At 42.5% G+C, this 21,104-nt stretch overlaps 1 protein-coding gene across 1 annotated transcript; it reads left to right on the top strand.

The window, feature by feature from the left end:
- Window positions 1–289: 289 nt before the first annotated feature.
- On the top strand, window positions 290–20,867 carry SYT13 (synaptotagmin 13). Its single transcript, XM_008919748.4, has 7 exons — window positions 290–455; window positions 635–821; window positions 5,900–6,122; window positions 8,012–8,146; window positions 9,745–10,058; window positions 14,096–14,225; window positions 15,017–20,867. The coding sequence occupies exons 2-7, from the start codon at window positions 639–641 to the stop codon at window positions 15,319–15,321; spliced, it is 1,290 nt and encodes a 429-aa protein (XP_008917996.1). The 5' UTR covers window positions 290–455; window positions 635–638; the 3' UTR covers window positions 15,322–20,867.
- Window positions 20,868–21,104: the final 237 nt, after the last annotated feature.

Here is a 21,104-nt window from a genome sequence, read left to right as displayed (position 1 = left end):
CTGTGTTTGTTCTCCCAGCCTCTGAAGAATGAGAAAGTTTTGCCTGACTTTCACACAGGCTTTACTCTGACTATAGAGTATCATGCAATGTTATCATAACACAGCTTCTCAGGCCAGCAGCTTTTGGCAGTCATTATCTTTGCCTTAAAACAGAAAAATTCAGTCTCTTGAGCATATCAACAAACCAGGCCTGAGAAATATTGCTAGTGAGCTGATCAAACATTTGGATGCACTTTCTGTGAGTTAGCTAGCAAGGCCAGCCCCTTCTGCTGACGTCTTTCCTCTCTATCACACATCAGACTTTTCCCAGTGGAGCTGGAGAACAGGCTTCAATGAAAACTGCCTGTTTGCAGTTACATGGAGATTGCAGGCATTACAATCACTATTTCCTTAACGTGACCTGGAGCAGAACCTCCATCATCAGGATAGAAAGGTAGCCTTGTTGCCTAGCAAAGGTAGGATGATTTATCTGTGTCTCTAGATTGGTCCCTTTTCTTTTCTGCACAACAGAATTGCTTTCAGACTTCCAAGGAGAATGAAGCCAGGCTAAAAATCGGAGTGGATGTGGGAGAGCCGCTCTTGCAGGGAGTAGGATAGTCACAGTGTTTCTGCCCTTCTGTTCTGTGCAACGCAGGACAATGGTTTTGTCTGCTCCAGTTATAGCCCTGGGGGCTACCTTAGGGACTGCAACTAGCATCCTTGCCCTCTGTGGTCTCACCTGCTTCTGCAAATGCAAGCAACCTGGGAAAGGACTCTCAGAAAAGGACCAAGAGGAGGAGACGGAAAATCCTAAGCCCAGCGTGCTTCAGCCAGTCCAGCAAGTAAGGCACAGTCTCTAATTTACTCTGTTATTTTTCTTAAATGCAGAGGTTGGGAATGCAACTCTTCTCTGTTAGGCTACTCAGCATGTGATTTATGCTGCCTGTTTATCTGCTTACTGTGTTCAGGATGTAACAACATGCTAGTGGGAGGAGGAGTGAGGGAAAAACAGAGATGAGCTGGGTAACACACAGAATTACCGGAGCAGGAGACAGCTGCCTCATTGCCAAAGAGAAAGCTGCTAATGGCAAAAATGGGGGAGAAGGACTGGAAATGGTGTTTAGCTGTCAAGATAGATCACAAGAGAAATAATTTACTGAGAGGAGAAGACTGGACTGTACCAGGTGGCATGCAGCATTGTGAAAAAGAGATGACTCCTGCTGAGATCTCATATAGCAGCTATTTAACTCTATTCAAAATATCTTACAGTTCTTACAGGATAGTTCCCTGTCAACAGTTGATTTCTTGTGAAAACCTTCCCTCTTCCTCCTCCCTCTGCCCCTCTAACTGAGGGAATTAATTATGTGAGAAGTTAAAAAAAGGCATTGAAATTACAATAAAAAGCAAGTGAGAATCTAGACTGTGATGACTGGACAATCTCATCACATTGTGAATTTCTTTTTCACTTACTGTAAGAGCAATGTGGAGTATTAAACATGTCAGGCATCCCTGTATGCTCTTTTATTCTTGTTAGAATCCAAATGCTCTGATTTACTCCTGAGCTCAGTGCAAGAGAGAACAAGGGAAATTATAGGACACTTGTAATATACTTATTGATGGGAATCTCTTCTTCAAATGGAAATGTTAGATGATTTCCTTGGTTGACTATGGTCTTTAGCATGAGCTATGGTCAGTCTCTGAAAGTATTACCTATTGGCTGTTGCTCCTGATATCTGTATTTGCCTGCATCTTTTCACTTTCACTTAGCCATTTAACCAAGTGTTATGCCATATAGCCAATTCCAAAGGCCAGTGATCCATTGTATGTCTTTGTTTGTCTTTCAATTATTTGAGCTGCCTACTATTTTTGTATTCTTAAAGTGTGTAGCAGAAGTCTTAATTGAACTTCTCTGTAATGTTTGTAATTAAATATTCAGTCTCTCTTTGGCTTCCAATCTTAGGCTTTTAGTAGAAAAGAAACCGGGCATCTTTGTGCTCCTGTTACAGTTTATTCTGAGGTAAGATGACCAAATCTACAAACTATATTGTAAGAACTGGTGCAGATATACAGAATGGCATTACCAGAACTTGTGATTGCTGGAGAGGGAAAGGGAAGTGAGGAAGGAAGGCTCTGCTGACCATGGATTAACATCTGCGTGGAGTTTAGGACTTCTCAAGAGATTGCTGCTAATTCTGAGCCTTCATCCATGAGCATGGTGAATAACTCCTAGTACCAGTTTGCATTTTCTTAGGATGAATTTCTTCTGTTTGATAGCTTAGTCATGTCCTTTTCAGGCTCCTTTCTTGTCTTTTCTACCCTATACAGGGGATTTGCCAATGTCTGTATATAAGAATGTACAATGATGCTGAGATTTTCCAAGTTTACTGTTAATATGAATGAGAAATGTGTAACTTTGACAGTCATATCACTTTGTACAGCAATTTTTCTAGCTGTTCTCTGGAGCAATGCTATCCACAGATAACTTTACCTTGAGGTTCTTTCTACAAGAGACTTTTTGTTGTTGTAATCTAGCTCAGAAACATCTCAGATCTTTATTTTAATTCCATCCTTGGACTGGACTTCTTTTCTTTTATACGCCTTTTGGGAAACACCTTGTGAAAGTGTTAATCCACCCTGGACCTTGTCCACTGGCAAGTTATCCTGTTTACATGACTGAAATAAGCATTGTCTCCATATTGTCCAATTAAGCCTCAAGTACCCAACAGCTATTCAGTCATGGTCCTTACAATATTTTTACATTCATCAAGTTTTGCCATGATATACTCCAGTATTTGACCAACAAGGGTTCAAATTATTCAACCTGCCCTCAATGTATCACTACTAACTGAGTGATTGCATTCTTTTAGCATTGTAGACTTTTTAATTTGAAGTATTATTTCTAATGTTACTGGCTTTGGAGTTTTTTAAAGAAATCTGGACAAATTATAGCATCCAAGTGAACATTCTGTCACAGAAAGCGCAAAATGTTCTTAGTTTGCATATTCTGTATGTTTAGCAATTCTTTCCAATTAAAACAGTTTTCTTGCCAGGAACATGTATTTCCCTATGCTGTCACTGATTCAGAATCAGTCTATATACCTCCAAGGAATGAATCTCAATTTGAGTTTGGAGCATATGAAATTTTATCATCTCTGTCTATGTTGATAAATTGTTCTGTTGAGACTTTTTTCTGACTACATTAGTACACAGTATGTCCTAGTCAGTGTTTGACATACTTAATTATTGAAGGCTGTCAGGGCAACTGATTCAGATAAACAGAGATGACAAAAGAAAGATGAAGCAAGTCTGCATTTTATTCACTTGGCATGTCTCCCATGACAGCGATGCTTGTATTCGCTATAGACAGAGGCTCCCTGTGGACATGCCCTGCATACGTGAGGAGGAAGAGTTCAAACACAAAGATACATCTACAGAACAATGAAAAACTGCTGTAAATATGCAAAGTCTCAGCAAAGCCTGCAGAATGAAGATTCCTAAACACATGCAGCAATGGCAAAAATATCTGGCGCTTTGTTTGAGTGACACTGGCCAGGGACCCTGAAGGGTCAGTTGCAGCCTCCTTGCTACTTTTGGTGTATTTGCTTTCATGCATTTTTACAAAACTGTCTGAACTGTCCTGTTCATCTCTTTATTTAAGACACTGCTGCTGATTTGCAAAGAAAACTTCCATAGGGCACTGCTATGTAACTGGATTAGCAGATAGCACTTGGGAAAAGAGCTGGCAGCAAAATAATAAACAGAGGCAGATGCAGTTGGAAGAGAGGGTGGGCTAGTCCCACTGTGCTTGCATATGTCTCTCATCTCTAGTTCTACAGAGCAGACAGACAAGAGGAATATTTAGACCCAGTGGAGCTCTTAGTTGCTGTGTGCTGATGGATTTCCTGACTAAAGCCTGCCTGACTTTCAGCAAGAGAAGATTGTACTAGCAATACCTCAGACTTGTATGGTGTTTTCATCCCAAAGGATCTCAAAGTGCTTCATGTGCTAGCAGCACAGAGCAATGCAGGCATGGGGCTCTGGTGTGATGGCCAGTGCCTAGCAGGACAGCAGCCTTATGCAGCAGCTTCAGGATAGAGAACAGCAGAGACTGACCACCATGTCAGGCCCTGTATGTGTGCTAGATATAATGCCTCTGCACAACAAAAGCATCCTGGTTTTCAAGCTGTTATCCAGTGATTCCTCACATATTTTGCTTGGTTGGTTTGCTTTAATTTTAGAAGAATGGTTTTGGATGAGTAACTTCACATATCCTAGAGGATTGATGAGGCTCACATCTCTGAAAGAGAGATCTCACTTACAGGCCCACACCATATGACTTACGTAATATCTAAACTCAGCTGAACACTAGGTGAGGATGGCACACAGTGACATCTTTTTTTTTTCAACCTACTTCTCATTCAGACCCCTTAAAATTAGACAAGATAAAATGCTATATTACATGGTAAACTTCCTAAACACTGATACACTGGCTGCCTTGAGAAGATGGAATCACTGATCTAATTAATTCTCTACCACTGCCAAGTGTATGTAACCATGGTATTATGATCTCTATAAGCAGAATATGACTAAATAGCCAACATCCAAGACTGCTCTCTTTCTTCAGACTCTGTTTCTTGAGAAATAGGTATGCTTCCTCTGGGCATACAAGCTGGGACCTTGAAGTCCCAACACAGACAAGTGCTTCGGGCATCATCTACATTCATTATTAATAGGAAACAATAAGACTAATGAAAAACTTTAATTACAATTATGAACCTTTTCTGTCTCACTCTTAATCTTGACACAAAATAGGTTGGCAAGCAGCAAGGTTGGAGATAATCCCACTGCACAATAATCAACCAAAATGGCTGTTTTACTTCTGCTTTTTGTCTCTCATGTTTTGGAAACATTAATAAAATCTGTTGCAAGGATTGGGGTCATTTGCTAGTTAGCTTTTGTTTTTCCCCATTGATGAATCCAAACATAAATGAATCAGGAATGATTTCAGTTGTAAGCAGACTGGATTCTTTCTTGGGACACAAGGAAAAGAGAACTGTTCTATTCCACTAAAATATTTTTCTTTGTTTAGGGAGAACAATAATGCCTTTGTGCCAACCTTTGCTTGGACTCTCTGAGCATTGCACTGTCTTTCAGGTTCTTCTGCTCATCCCATGTTCATGATTCAGCAGGGAATTGAAATGTTAAGAACAAACTCAGGCACAAATCCAAATTTCAATCCTGGTGTAATAAAGAGGAAATGTGTGTCTGAGGGTCAGTTGGAGCTCCGGTCTAGAAAGCCAGGGGATAGTCCAAAAGGCTGAGATGACCATTTAATCAACTATTCTTGGTATTTCATTGCAGAGCTCATTTGTTCAACCAGTTCTCCTTTTTCTTATTATACCATGGTCGTACTTGATCCAAGTGACTATATGACCTGTCTCCCATTCTAATGCTTACTACATATTCAAAATATTCTAAAATTTGTGGATGGCTGTAGCCTCTTGCTCTTGGATTTGACTTCAAACATCAAGGTAAAAATCACCATGCATTAATCACAGCGGTTAATTTCTGTGCTAAGAGGAAACACAGACTTATGAAAAGATTAACTGGTACAGAAACAGAGGAAAAATCAAATTATAAGAACATATCTTTTTTTTTTTTTTTTGGCAACCAGTAGAGAAATAAATCTGAAAAGACATACATCATGTAGACAAGACATCTACCAAGTAGAAGGGTATCAGCTTTGGTAAGAAAGTCTCTGGATGTACAGTTAGTGGTTTCTACAACCCAAGAAAAAATGATGGTAGGACTGACCAGAGGCACCACTTTTTCTGTCTTTGTCTCAGCTCATTTAATGCTGTGAGAATTGGAAGAATTAGTCTAATTAGTTCAAAGTAATAAACAAGGTTTTAATTTTCAGTTCAACATCAAGAAAACCGCAGAGCCAGTACAGCCTCGAGCACTCCTGAAGTTTCCCAACATTTATGGCCCCAAACCAGTAGTAACTTCACCTGAAATTGTTAACTACACACAGTACTCTCTGAAGACAACAGAAGAACCAGCTACTGGAAAACATACTGGTTTGGATGAGAGTAGGATGAAGATACAAGTCAATGAAGAGCTGTTTGTTCTCCCTCAAAACGGTAGGAGCTTTTGGTCTTCAGACTAACAATTGCTTTTCTGGGTGTAGATCTGTGATAGTTCTGAACATAATGTGATTTTTCTTAGAGAAATAAATGTGAAAATGAAAATATTGGATGGTTTTCATTCTCCTTTTATGAGCACTGTGAGTTCTGTCTTGGATACATTTGTTTAATAGAAGGTAGTCATGGAGTTCATCAGAACATTCAGATAACAAAGCTGTATTGTGTCTTAGTGCAATGTGTTTTTTTTAACTGAACATCTTTTGTGTTGAAGAATCTGGCTCACTGGTAGCAAACAGTCTGTAGAAAAGTGCATTTAGTGCAGTTTTACTGAGAGCAGTTGCCAGAGTATGTGTGAAATATCTGGCAAAAACTGGGCAGAGTATCTCCTCCAGGACAAATGCTAGCTGTCCAGCAACTGTCCTTGTCAGGGACAGTGGGGGTTGAAGCTTATAACTTTCTCTGCTCCTTTTTTTCCGCTGGTTTGGTGAGATGGTCTTGGTTTTTTCTAATGTGCAGTGAAACTGAAGGCTGACACCTCAAATATTTTTGCCACACAGAATTCCTGTTTCCTATCCAGCCCAAAGGGTTACACTCCAAAACCTGAAACATAAGATTCCTGGAGCCTGAGAGAAAATGCAATGTTAATTATATACATCTGGCAGCATAGCTGGGTTGCTTCCATACTGATTTTTAACTTCACAGCTATCTTTTAACAGGACAATTGACTCTTCTGGCTATCATGCTAATAAAACCTTCCTGAAGATTTGCCAGAGAGCCAATGCCATCTGTCATGATTTTTATTGAATACTCTTTTTGGTTTTTTTTTAATTGCTTGAGATTATATTTTTACCATTCTGGAAGGATGATCGCTACATTCAACCCCCCATCCTGAGACTTATGAGTATGGAAAAGAAAGTGCCATGGGAAGCAGCTGCATTGGAGGAAGAGACTGTCTGAGGCACATCCTTAGGTGTCAGGAAGAAGATTATAGGGTGAGAGAATGAAGAATGATGGCTGCATTTAGGCTAAAGCTTTATGTAAGTGTGTTGGTGTAAGAGCCTCTCTGCACTGCTAATGGTACAAGCAAGTTTCCTTCCTGCTGTGCCTGATTTCGTAGCTCAAGTGATGCTAAAATTAAGCAAGAATGGTTGCATTCTCCTTTTGATGCCACAATGAACTGGTCTAAACTGTGTCTCAGATTTTCAGAAGGAAATGTGCTGCTCCCAGTATTGTTTTCCATGTGAATCAGAACTGACCTGGCAGATTACAGCTTTTGATGACAAAAATCTCTGGCTTCTCTTTAGTCTTGCAACTTGCTTTATTTCAGTATGAAATACATGCTCAGCTCCAAAATCACACATGAAAAACTGTCTCCTGGATTCCCAAATTCATTGTCTTCAACTTGATCAGGTGCTATGAAATTAGATGTCTTTTGCGTGACAAAGACTTTGTTAAAATCTAAAAAAACTTTTAGAGAGGCCTGACCTAATGCAGAATTACATAGCAGCTCAAAAGCAGACTCACATTCTCATTACAGAGAATATAAGATTCAATTTAACAATGCAAGTTAAAACAACATTAAACAATATAACAAGTAATGGGTGTCATTTAGACACCTTGGCCTAAGAACAAGGTAAAAGAACCATGATAAAGCACAATGTGGTAGACTGCAAAAGTCTTGTCCAGGTGCTGTAGAAAGAGCTGAAAGTGTGAGTAAACAGAGCAAAAATGAGATATGATGATGGAGGAAGAAGGAAAATAAATTATATTCCTGCATAAAAGGTGCAGGATAGTAAGACTTTTAGAAAAGCTGAGTCAAGACAAGGTGGATTAGTTCTCTTGGGAAGGTGAAGACCTGCTTGCTAAAGGGGTTATTTCAGTTCCAGGTGTGGTAAAGGATGTGTGTGTCACAGAGCACTTGAACCCTGAGAGAGCAGCCAGCTGTAACCAGGCCCCCAAGCTGCACTACTCCCTTGCGTATGATCAACAAAGAGCCGAGCTGCGTGTGGCACTTCTGGAAGGTAAGGGGCAGAGACCTGATCCGAAGGTACAAGACACCTATTGATTACATTTATAGAAAGTTCCCCTCCTACCTTAAAACCAACATGTGTTCTCAGGACCACTGCATGTTTCACTGGTTCTGGGCTTGTGGAACAGAAGTATCTGGCAATGTCGCTGCTCGAAGCAAGAGTGCAGGGCATGGCTTGGGAACAATTGTTTGCACAGCTCAAAAGCAGAATTCAGGAACCATGATGGGTTCCTCCAATCCCAGACATGGTACAAAGCAACCTCTTCTTTTTATATTTTCCTTTGGGGGTGGAGGGGAAGGGGGTTACTATCTCCTTCCTCTCTACCTTTCATTCTTCAACCTGACCCACTTCCTACTGCCTCTTCCTCAAGTCAAATCAAAGGCTGAGCTGGAGATGCCAGACTTATTTTGAGGAAGAACCCTCTGTCTGTGCTTGGCCAGGCAGCCAGGTTCTGTGTCACACTCTGAAGTGGGAACTGACAACTGTAACAGCTTCTCCACTCGGGGCTGGAGCATCATCAGTTCCTCTGGGAAAGTAAAATAAGCTGACTGAATAATTCATGCACAGTGCAGATCTCTGTGGAAACCTAATCAAATCACACCCTCTGAAGTGAGAACTGAAAAGGTGCTGAATGGCAGCCACTGCTGTGGGCCTGATGCCAGCAGCAAGCACACAGTTCCCCTCCAGCACGGACACCCACGCCTGCTGGCTGCCACCCTGGCACTCCTGTGTGCATGCTCCTCCCTGGGTACCCTACTGCCCCCAGGGAAGGGGCAGGGTCTGCTCCCTAGTTCTGTTCCCCTGAGAAGCCAGGAGAGCCCTTTGACCCATGCCCTGCGGTCCTGGCAACTCAGGAGCAGCTGTCCTTGGACTGACTGCAGCAAGGACAGCAGTTTTTTCCATGAAGTCATGATGCTCCACAACCCCTTGGAGAAAGGTGTGGTCCTCTTGCTGTGGAGAAGATAGTGCAATTCTGTTGATGCAACTGAAGAGTGTGAAATGCCATTCTCACTCTAGGCTTTTCAACATAAAAGCAATATAAAATTAGGGATGAGTGTCTCTTGACACAGATCTGTTGGGCTGCGGGATAGCTTCTGACGGATTCATTTACCAGTGGTTGAACGAGCTGACTTATCCCCCACTGGCCTGCAGGGATGGATGTGTGCCAAGGGGGAGGTCTATCCCATTTCTGATGTCTGTGACTGATCTTCCTGCTTTTAAAGTCTTTGTAAGAAGCTCTTTTTGTGTGCCAAGGTAAAAGTAAATGAGAGCTGCCAATCCCTGTGTCATGCTGTCTTATCTCCTTGCTGTTCTGCATCTTTCAACAGACCATGTTCCCTTGAACTCAGCTGTTACTCTCCCAAACACTAGCAGCATCCTTCTGCAGTGGCAGAAGGACAGGGACATTGTGTAGCACGAGGAAAACACCACAGCATGAGCCCGCAGCTTAGTCTGCCCCATGCAAGCAGGAACAGGGATCAGTGTCTATGTAGATGTTTTATTTTATGGCTCTCATAAAATAAGCAATTTAGCCACAGATATTTCAGGGCTGTCTTTTGTGAGAGGTCCTTATTATCAATCTTTTCCAGCTATGCATGGCAGAATGACTGTGGACCAAGATGCTGGCTGCCATTGTTACATACTGGGCACATTGGTGAGAAAGTCTGGTATTGCTGAGGCTCAGACAGAGCTGAAGAAGAAGGTACTTCACACTCTTTGGGAGGAGGTCCTGCGATTTCCATTAACTGAGGAGGAGATGCCAGAAGGGACACTGACTCTCACGCTGAGAAACTGCGACAAGTTCTCCAGACACAGCATTGTGGGGGAACTCAAACTGAACCTTGCTGAGATGGAGGAATCCTTTGGGAAGGCCCAGTGGGAAAGGCTAAAGAGTCCAGAGAAGGTACGGACTCAGTCTGTGTTGGTAGTCCAGAAACCCTAATGATTAATAGTTTGGACAAGAGAAGCCCTTTTGCTAGATGGCTCCATATGGGTGGGTGGCTTTATTTGTTTGGAGCAGATTTAGAGGGGTGATGTGGGACCACAGAGGTCACTCAACAGTTCTCTGTGATCGTCTGTAGATAACCATTTCGGAAGCAGAGGCCCATCAACCCAGTCCTTCCATCTACCGCTCCCAGCAGTTAACATGTGTCACAACTCCCTCAGCTCCTCCTCAACACCGTGACAATCTGACACTGACATCTGTAATTCAAAAGATATGTCTAGAAAAAGGTGTGTGAGTTTCTGAGAATTTGTGATACAGGACCACAGTGGCAAGAGCTGAAATACCAGAGTGCCTACAGAGCCCGATGGAGGGACTCTGCAAAGCAGTGTACTGGTAGGGCATACGGTGGCATTCCAGGGAGCCTTAAGTTAGGAGTCAAATACATTGTTGGGACCAAAATGTTGGACTGAAGACCACTTATTCTTACTAGGATCAATCCACAACAATCGTTCATTGCATTGTGTTGGGTTTCTTAAACATCAAACCCTTCCTTTCCTTCCTTATCCACATCTTCCCAGCAGCATAAACAGGGAAAATGGAAGGAAGTATTCCAACAGTACTTGAAGTAGGTAAAGGGGATGCTTCATGAGCACCAACTTTTTGCACATTTCCTCAGAAGTCTTTCCCCTGCCATGGACTGGGCTATTTTAGCAGCAGCAAGACCCTTAACATGGCAGCAGGGTGCAGCTATTGCTGCTGCTGGTACATCACAACAAATAGGTACCTGTTGTACTCTGGTGTGGTATGAGGTGAGCAATGCAAAACAACACCAACGCTGTCGCTAAGCATCATGAAATAAATTACTATCTGTCACCATCAGGGGTGAGGGCTCTCCACTGAGTTGGCCACAGAGTACAGAGTTAGCATTTCTGATTTCCAATAATGCTGATTTATCTGATCACCACTTGAATACTAACAGGACTGTCCACCCTAAAAAAACATCTGGCAGAGACAGAGGCAGCAGAAACAAATGTGTGGTCTAAATTAGTTTAATAAACTTCAAGCACAAGGCTGAATATTTGTCCAATATCTGTAACCCTCCCCTTGATCTCCATACTGAAGCATCTGCTTTTTCAGCAATACCCAAGACCCTGTTCACAGCAATGGGCAGTTGCAACTCCAGTGCACGTGAAGGAGTCCTGACATACTGGGAATTCTGCCTTGGTCCAGCTTCACAACTACACATAGGAACAGGGCAGCATTCATTTCTTCTCCAGGCTGACAGCACAAGGTTAGCACCAACAGTACTGCTGAACAGTGCCCCAGTTTGAGCTGAGGATGTGAAGTGAAAGCTGAATTTGCGTCATCTGGGACCTGAGAGAGCCAACCATTGCACAGATAGCTTCTGTATACAGATCCTGAATCATTCATTGAGAACCAGAGGGAGGGAGTGAGGAAGAGCTGTTCAAAAAAGAGGAGCTATTTTTGACAGCATTCATCCAGGAACAAAGTTACTGAGCTTCATTACCTTGAAATGCCAGGAAGGGCAGAAATTTCATTTGTACCTTCCCAGTAATTCCTCCACACCCAAGGGAAGGAGCTCAGAGTGCAGCTTACAGCCAACCAGGTAATGCAATTATCATTCAGGAATTCATGGAGTCCTGTGAGCAATGCAAAGCATAGATGCTGTAGACTGATAACCTTATCTTGTCTTCCTTCCCTCCCACTGCTTTGTTAATGATTGTGATGATAGTGGGTCCTTGCATAGCAACTTCCTTCGATTCCATGGTGCCCTGCACGTAATTCACTGATGACCCCTTGATGCTTTTTATCTTTACTGCATAGAAAGGAAGACTGAAGCTCTGATGGTTGTATGAATTGGAAAGATTGCAGCACAAAATGCAGGTTATGGATTTAATAGAAAAACGGAAACAAAAGAAAACAAAACCCAGAAAGGGGAAAGAAAATTACCTTCAAGCAAAGCTCCAGCAGAGACCAATCATTGCAGGTTTTGGTTTCATGTGGATACAGGCTGGTCAAAAACTTGATCAGGATACTAGGAGTTAGAAAGTCATAAGCACAAGATGTGATCTGTGTACAATGTGTGCATTTGTGTGGGTGTGCATACACGCATGCATACGTGCACATCTACAGAGCCCTACCCCCTCCCAGTCTCCACTGTATCTCTCTGTGCCTGGAGCTATAGGAACCAAACTCTAGCCAAGAGCTATAGAATGGGACCTGGGTGAGATGTAGTGAGGACAAATACACAAAAGCAGCTTATGACTTGCTTAAACTCTGGGTTTTTATTGAGGTGGCGTTTGGGTTTGTCCCTCTGTGTATGAACACCTATTATTTTGTAGTGAACATACAGGCATCTGAATCTCTCCCTGGTTTTATGCATGGTTTTATTTAAGGTCCGCATCAATTTAAGACAGGATTTATGTAAGAGAAATGCATATAAGCCCTTCATTGCTACCTGAGTGCATGAAAAAAAGATTTATTTGGGCTGACTTAGGATTGAATTTCAAGTTTCCTTGCTAATGGCCTCCCACCTGATTTTGCAGGACAAATTAGTCATTCAAACCAGACAGCGATGACAGCCACGTTTTCTGGAGAGTCAATCAGCTCACAGGGAGCATACAGGGGCCTGTCCTTGCCTGTTTCGAGTATCGGTCTGAAAACTTAATTTGAAATATTTATGGCTCACTTAGTACCAAGAGTGCAGAGTACAGAAATGGCCTAGAGAAGGGCTGTCTGTCCTAGAGGATATAGAGCATGCTAAGGAGTCCAAAGGGAGTCCATGGAATTGACATTGGCTTTCTGTGACTGTTCTGGGTCATTAACCGCACACTAAACCAGATTTCTGTCACAAGCTCCTACTCACTGAGAGAATAACTACTCCACTTTCATCCTTTGCCATGGGCTGTCAGGTCTGCACACAACCGCATGGGATTTCTCTCCTTCCCTGCTGGCTCCTGAGGAAGAAGCTGCACTGCTCTCCCAGAGGAGAGTGGTGGTGGTGTGGCTGCCTCTAGGCTTCTGCCTCCGGGGCTGCTTGTACAGGTCAAGTGGGAGGGCAGGGCAAAAAGATCAGAGGTTAAGAGGACAATAAAGAAAGGAAAAAGAGAAAGAGAGAAAAAGAAAAAGAAAAAGAAAAAGAAAAAGAAAAAGAAAAAGAAAAAGAAAAAGAAAAAGAAAAAGAAAAAGAAAAAGAAAAAAGAAAAAGAAAAAGAAAAAGAAAAAGAAAAAGAAAAAGAAAAAGAAAAAGAAAAAGAAAAAGAAAAAGAAAAAGAAAAAGAAAAAAGAAAAGAAAGTCTCCTGCAGGGGCAGGAGGGAGAGCTGCTCAGAGTCCTGAGAGAAGGCAGGTGGGAAGCAAGAGTACACTACTGTGCCAAGCTCACGGAGGATTTTGTCTTGGCTGGGTTTTTTCCCATACCAACTAGGGTGTCAGAGAAGGCGTAGATCCAGCTCCCGGTCTGACTCAGTCCTGGGCATCACCTGTGTTTTCCCAGGGAGCCCTACACTTCTGCTGGGCAGCATGGGCTGGGGGCTGTGTCCATCAGAGCCTCCTGAGAAATGAAGCAGCTGAAACAAAAAGTGAATTATGAAAAGCAGTAATGGAAGTAGTGGAAATAAATACAGGGCAGCTAGGTGGTTTCTCAAAATAGAAGTAGCTGACTACTTGCATTGTATTCCAGACCCAAATCTTCTTCTGACTAAATATTCCACTAAAAGTCAATGTTAGGAAGCAGTTACTTTCCAGCAACATAAGAATTCAGTAACATGATTGGGGCCTTATGAGTGGAGGAGCCTTTCAGGTATGTTTGGATGGTTTATTCTCATCTAGTGTAACAGGAAAGACCTCCTGTACAAAGACAGAGAGACAACTTGGTTGGTTCATGGCCTTCCACCCATCAGTCTTGTACTTAGTTTTCCTAATGTTATGCCAAGACTGTATAAAAAATAAACCCTTTCTATGTTTCCATTTCCAGGAGCCATCCATGGGCCACGGGGAGGTTCTGCTCTCTATTAGCTACCTGCCAGCAGCTAACCGCCTTCTGGTGGTGATCATTAAGGCTAAAAATCTCCATTCCAAGCAGCTGAAAGATCTACTTGGCAGTGGTGAGTGTAATAGCAAGGAAATAGAGACTGTTGCTTCTGCTATTATGTAAATCTAGAAAGAAAGTGGGAAGGGTGATGTTCAGCAGAAAAAAAAAAAAAGTTTGGCTTAGAAAGCCAAAGAGATTTGAATAATTTCTAAAAAATGAAAACCAAATATGCCCAAGATCAATATTTCTTATGTGGTCTCTCTCAGACTGATGTCACCAGTGTCAATTCTCTTGCATTTTTGGGTGTAGTCTTGGGCACCACAAAATAAAAAGATCATTAAGCTCCTGGAGACCATTCAAAGGAGGGCCACAAGGATGGTGAAGGATATGGAGGGGAGGCCTTACGAGGAGCAGCTGAGGTCATTTGGTTTGTTCAGCCTAGAGGAGATGAGACTGAGGAGAGACTTCATTGCAGTCTACAATTTCCTCATGAGGGGAAGAGGAGGGGTAGGTACTGATCTCTTTGCTGCAGTGACTAGTGACAGGACTTGAGGAAACAGCACAAAGCTGAGTCAGGGGAAGTTTAGGTTGGATATCAGGAAAAAGTTTTTTACTCAGAGGGAGGTTGAGCACTGGAACAGGCTCCCCAGGGAAGTGGTCACAGCACCAAGCCTGTCTGAGTTCAAGAAGCTTTTGGACAATGCTTTCAGGCACATGGTGTGATTCTTGGGGTGTCCTGCGTAGGGGCAGGAGTTGGACTTGATGGATCCCTTCCAACTCAGCATATTCTAGTCTAGTATAGTCTAGTCTAATCTATTTGTTGCATGCTCATTAATTTGGTGTCTTTTTCAACTTCCTATACAGATGTTTCTGTCAAGGTGACACTGAGGCATCAGTCCTTGAAGCTGAAGAAGAAGCAGACCAAACGTGCAAAACACAAGATCAACCCAGTGTGGAATGAGATGATCATGTTTGAGGTGCCTCATGAGCTCCTGCGTGCCTCCAGCGTAGAGCTGGAAATGCTGAGCCAGGATGGCGCTGGCCAGGGCCATGTGCTTGGCAAGTGCAGTCTGGGCTTACATGTCACAGGTACAGAGAGGAACCACTGGGAAGAGATGCTGAGGAACCCCAGGAGACAGATAGCCATGTGGCACCAGCTCCACATGTAGGCTCATCATGATTACTGACAAGATTTACACCAGGCCTCCAAGCCTGGGGGAATAAGTTGCATTCCACCTTCCATCTTCCCCTCCTCAAAGTTTCTCAGCACAGAACTCTTATTACATCACCCTTCTCTGATTTTCCTGCCCATCCTGACCAGAGAAACTGTCTGAAAAAGGTATTTAAAGGATAATCTCTCACCTAATTAAGTGGTTGTCTCAAACAAGAGGTTTGGCTGCCTGGATGATTTGAATGAATTTTATTAGCCTGCCCACCGTCATTTCAGTGAGGTCCCTGTTTCTGTAGCAGAGCAGAGGGGAGCAAAGTTACCATGGAACTGTAAGCCACTCATTGGCATCTGGCACTGTCCCCAGGTCCCTTGATGAGTGCTGGCTCCATAATCACACACAACTGTTGTACCAGTTACTGCTTCTCATAATACCTTACAAGACTGAGAGAAATGAAGATCACAGGACTAACTGTCATGGCAGACACAAAGTATCAGTATGAAAGAGAGAGTGAAGCCAACGTGCAGTAAAGGGATACCTAGAAAAAGATACAGAACTAAGGGAGAGAACAGAGAAAGAGGAAAGGGTGAGACAGTCAACACCATCATCCTGTGCAGCCTTTGAAGCAAACACTGCCAAACAAGAAGTCAAACACCTTACTTCACTTTTGTTTCCTGGAGAGTTCAATACCTTGTATTTAGGATTCATGAAAACTGCTGAAAATATGAATGTTTCAGGACCCTTTAGCAGAATGCCTATATCCTTTTATCTTTCTATAGTGTCACCCAGGAAGACCCTAAACACAGACAAAAAGTTATTGTCGACGTTACCTCCAAAAACTTGGACCAAATCTTTCTGTTTACTGCCATCTTTCCTGTTTGTTTTTTTTTCTGAGCTAGAAAGTTTCAAATACTCTAAATATATTTCACGCAACATCTAAAACTAGGTAAAAGAAGTGGGATCATTTCATACCTTAGCTGCTGATGGATGGTTTTGGTTTGACAGTTACTATTGCACTCAAATATTCATACCAGCATTACTCGAAGACAACCATTAAGAACTGCCATGTATTTCATCACTTCCAGACAGAAGGAATTCACTGAACAGACAGACTCTCCAAGGCTTGTTTTTTCTGTGTGCACTTTCAAGATTTGATGTGGCTTAAATGTTATTTTTTACTGCCATTTTTGGGTATGTAGATGGACTGAAAGTCTGGCATCAGCAGTGATGATGTCATGACCCCATAAGCACACTGTCTGTCCTACTACTTCAAGGGACTTCCATGGGGACAAGGCACCCAAAAATCTGAAAACAGAACCATATAGTCCACAGCACTAAAAATCTCAGAGAACTTCATACTTGCTGGGTCAGATTGACCCTCCATTTAAATCAAAATACTAAGCTAAGCTTTATTTAGCATCCAGCCCATTTTGATGGTGCAGTCAAATAAGTCTAGCAGATAGTCAAGTGAAGGCTGCCATCCTGTTGGCAAAGGGAAAACACCAGAACCAGTGTCTGAAAACTGGCTGATGCACCAGGCACAAAGGGTTATGAACAGGGGAATGACGTTCAGCTGGAAGTCAGTAACTAGTGGTGACGCAGGCTGGTAGTGAGACTGACACTGTTTACCATCTTCATAAATGAGCTAAACAACGGGGCAGAGCATGCCCTCAGTAAGTTTGTAGATGGCACAAAACTGGGAATATTGGTTGAAAGGTGAGGCAGTTTTGCTGACATTCAGAGGGATGCTGAGAGGCTGGAGAAATGGGCTAACAGGAACCTCCTGAAATTCAACAAGGAGAAGGCAAAGTCCTGTACCTGGGGAAGAAAAACTCCATGCACCAGTGAAGAAGTGAGGGCTGACCACCTGGAAAGCAGCTTTCCAGAAAAGGATCTGGGTGTCCTGGTGGACACCAAGTTGAACATGAGCCAGCAGTGTGGCCTTGTAGCAAAGAAGGCCAACAGTGTCTTGTGCTGCATTAGGACAAAAATTGCCAGCAGGTCAAGGGGGGTGACCCTCCCTCTCTATTCAGCTCTGGTGAGGGCATATCTGGAGTGTTGTGTCTAGTTTTGGACTCCCGATTGCAAAACAGATATGGAGTTTCTGGAAAGAGCATAGCAAATGGCTATGAAGATGTTTAAGGGATTGGAGCATCTTCTATAAGAGGAGAGGCTGAGAGAGCTGGAACTGTTTAGATCAGTCTGTATAGATACCTGATCTGGGAGAGGACAAAAGAAGATAGAGCCAAACTCTTTTCAGTAGTGTCCAGTGACAGGACAAGAGGCACAGGCACAAATTGCAATATAATAAATTCCATTTGAACACATGAAAAAAATTAAAGAAGAAAACCCCATTTCAGTGTGAGGATAGTCAGATACTGGAACAAGTTTCCAAGAGAGGTTGTTGGGAGTTCTCATCCTCAGAAACACTCAAAATCTGATGGGATATAGCGTGACAAACCTGCTCTAATTTATCTCACTTTGAGCAGGGCTGGGTTTGGACAATATGATCTCCAGAGGCCCTTTGTATCCTCAGTAATGCTGTGACTGTGAAGAGATTGACAATGTTGATGCACACTGAAAACTATTATCTTTATACTACTATTCCCTTTATGGGTGGTGTAGCCAGGAGTTACAGGATCATTTTGGAGAAGATAAAACCAGCTTTGACCAAGCAGACAAACAGAAAAGCTAAGTATGCCAATAAATATTATGTCCAATGTTTTAATCTCTGATATTGATCTACTGGCTAGAGGAGACGTAAACAAAAAAGAAAAATGGCTTCTTTTTTTGTTCTATGGGATTTTATTTATTAACAAAAAGCTGTAGGATACTGTGTGTAAACTAGACACAGGGGTCTAGTGGATAGTGAATTCTTAATAGTTGCTGTGATCATGATTTGCTTGTAGATATACCTATAAATTTGGAATAATTGTTTCCATTTAAGTGCAAAATTCATTGGAATGTTGGCCTACTCTACGTATAGGTTCCTGTCAGTACTGTGATTCTTTTGGGGATAATGACAAGAAGGATAACTTCATGGTAGGATACTATTTGGCTGGTGCTGGAAAGCCTGAAGGCCCAAATATTTGCCTTGCTGCCAAGAGATTCCTCTAGCTCTGCATCCTGCTTATTTTACTGAGACTTTTATAACATCTTGATGGCTGATTGTAAACAACATTATCTGCCTGTACCCTGGTGATTTTGGCACACCCTGTAACAGATAGCAGTCCTATAGCACTTAAAAGCATAGCTCCTCAGAATCTGACTTAGCTGTGACAAAACAATGTCCTCTTTTACAACAAAATCTTAACCACAAATCTGTCTTAGGAGCAAAGTGGTGTCAGCAGTGTTAATGAATGGCATTGTTTCCTCCTTTGCTGCAGTGGGATTTAATGGGAAAGAGAGAAAGAGTGAAAATGCATGCATCTTTCCCAGCTGGATCATTCTTGTTGCCTGGCATTTTAGCCTGGAAAGAATATTCTTCGCCATCAGTGCAGCCTGAACAAAGGCTGCCAGGCGTCCCTGGAAGGAGGCAACCACTCACCGGGACTGACAGCAGACATGGACACATAATGGGTGTGAGGAGCTGAGGAATGCTGCGTACGTGTGTTACCGGAGGGGCAGGGATGCCCAGCCCGGCTCTTCTGAACTCTGCTAATTGGAGCTGTTTGTCATCACATTCAAGCGTCTGTCCAGGGCTCTGCCCTCATCCCTCTGAACTGCCTGTGTAGCAATACTTGTGTGCCCCTGAGTCTCAGCACCCCAAGGGCCAGAGGTGCTAAACTGCCCTAGCAGACAAACAGCGGGGAGTGGTTTTGGTAGATGACAACATCATGAATATAAATGCGAAGTATTTGGAAATGCCATTGTATCAAGCAGCTTCAGCAACACAAGCTGTCCAAGTATCACTGAAGTGCAATAAGGTCAGAGGATGGAGCCAGGCAGCCCTACAGTTTTCAGTTCGTGGAACTGAAAATACAGGAGGATCATTAAACACCACTACGTATTAAATTAAAGGCTGCTGCTTATAAATTGCATCATAAGAGAAGAGGGAAAAAAAACCAGTTATGGCAATTAATGTTCCTAAGATATATGTGTGACCAAAAGCAGCCATTAGAGTCCCCAGTGGCTAGTCTGTGGTTGGACTGGTTATTATGCCTGCTATAACCATTAACATGAAGAAGCTGGAAGCCAAGAGACTGTAGGGAGGAAGGGAAAAAAAAAAAAAAAGGAAGGCATGGGGCAGTCTACTTGGTCAGAATGAATGATACTTTTCACTAAGGGCCAGATTTGTGAGTTTCAGGACAGAGATCCCTCATCCAGTGACAAACCCAAACATCATGCCTGTTTGTAAAACAGAACGAGAAATGCAGCTCCCCTATTGTATCCAGCTTCCCCTGGGAGAGGTGGTCTCCTGCTGTGGCCTCTGTTCAGAGGAGGGGACTGAGAGGCCAGAGGAAATAACCTGTGACTACATTAAGGAGTTCCTTGGTTAAAATATAGATTGTAGCTGTATTTTGCTTTGCCTTGACCTGCCCTCAAAGCTGGATCTTCCCAGGGAAATTATCTAGTTTGATTTTAGGCAATTTCTGCTTGAGTAGAAGGATTAATAAGCACAAGTCATCAATAGTCACCAAAATATCTCTGGGATGTTTTAGACTCATTACTACTCTCAGCACCCTTCTCCAGTTGTAAGGGGAGTGCTCCCCTGTAAGGGTAACACTTTTCCAGTGCAGAGTTTTCCCCTCAGTTGTTGTCCCAAATATCCTTGCATGGTGATAGGAACCATGTTTGTTTTGCAGAGAGGTAATACATCAGAAAGTAATGGAAAATTCCCTTCAACAGGGCTGGGAAAATTTTCAGGCTGTACTATTCTCCTAGATACTACTGTGCTTTCAACATCTTGTTGAACAGTACCTTGCATTTTGCTAGCATCTCTCATCAGTATTATCTGGAAGTAGTGTTCAAAACCACTAATTTTTTTTTTTTTCAGAATGAAGTGGGTTGTAATTTGGGCTCTAGAAATATAGCCCAAGGTTTGCCCAAATTTTCCTGAAGTCTGAGTTGAGTACAATAACTTAATACGAGCTGGAAGCTAAGTGGCTTGGACCATGCTTCTTGCACTCTTTTGAAGGTCAGTTTGAAGTTTGGTTGAATTAAAGGACAGAGCTTTGATAGCATTTTTCATGTGTTTCAGAATTTAACTAGGTATTAAAATGTATTTGGTTCATTTGCTGAAAGATAAATGTGATGAGTAAATAGTAACACTCGACACAATATTATTTCTTCTGTTTTCAAAATGCACAAGAATAGTAACAAAGTGAAATAGTGATGTGTGGCCTTTCAGCATGAAGAGGCTTTTTTACTTACTTGGTCCTTTAGTGTCCCAGTGTGTTTATTGTACAGAGCCAGATATTGTTTGTCAAGACCGTATATTGTTCTCACAATCCAAAGCACAAAACCAGAGCATGATGCTCAGCCATTGTGTCTAATATTACAGCACATCTAAAATACTGCAAGTAAATAATTCCAAGCTGTACCAACACTGTGTCTGCATTGTTTACTCTAGGGTAAGTCCCCTCTGCTTGCAGGTCATGTCAGGGGTACAGAGTGCTGGGATGAGTTAACAGAAGATCCTCTGAAGGGTGTCATCAAGGGATGGGTATATGAGAAGGGGAGCAGTCAGCAATAGAGTCCTATCCTGGGCAAGCATAGGCAATCTATTGGCTTCTTCAGCAAGGTGGCAGGTAAACAAAGCTGTAAAGGCTTTCCAGCAGCTG

Source organism: Manacus vitellinus, unplaced genomic scaffold, assembly GCF_001715985.3.
Source record: "Manacus vitellinus isolate BGI_N305 unplaced genomic scaffold, ASM171598v3 scaffold_6_pilon, whole genome shotgun sequence".
NCBI lineage: Eukaryota > Metazoa > Chordata > Aves > Passeriformes > Pipridae > Manacus > Manacus vitellinus.
This window is presented reverse-complemented; position numbering and strand designations above follow the sequence as displayed.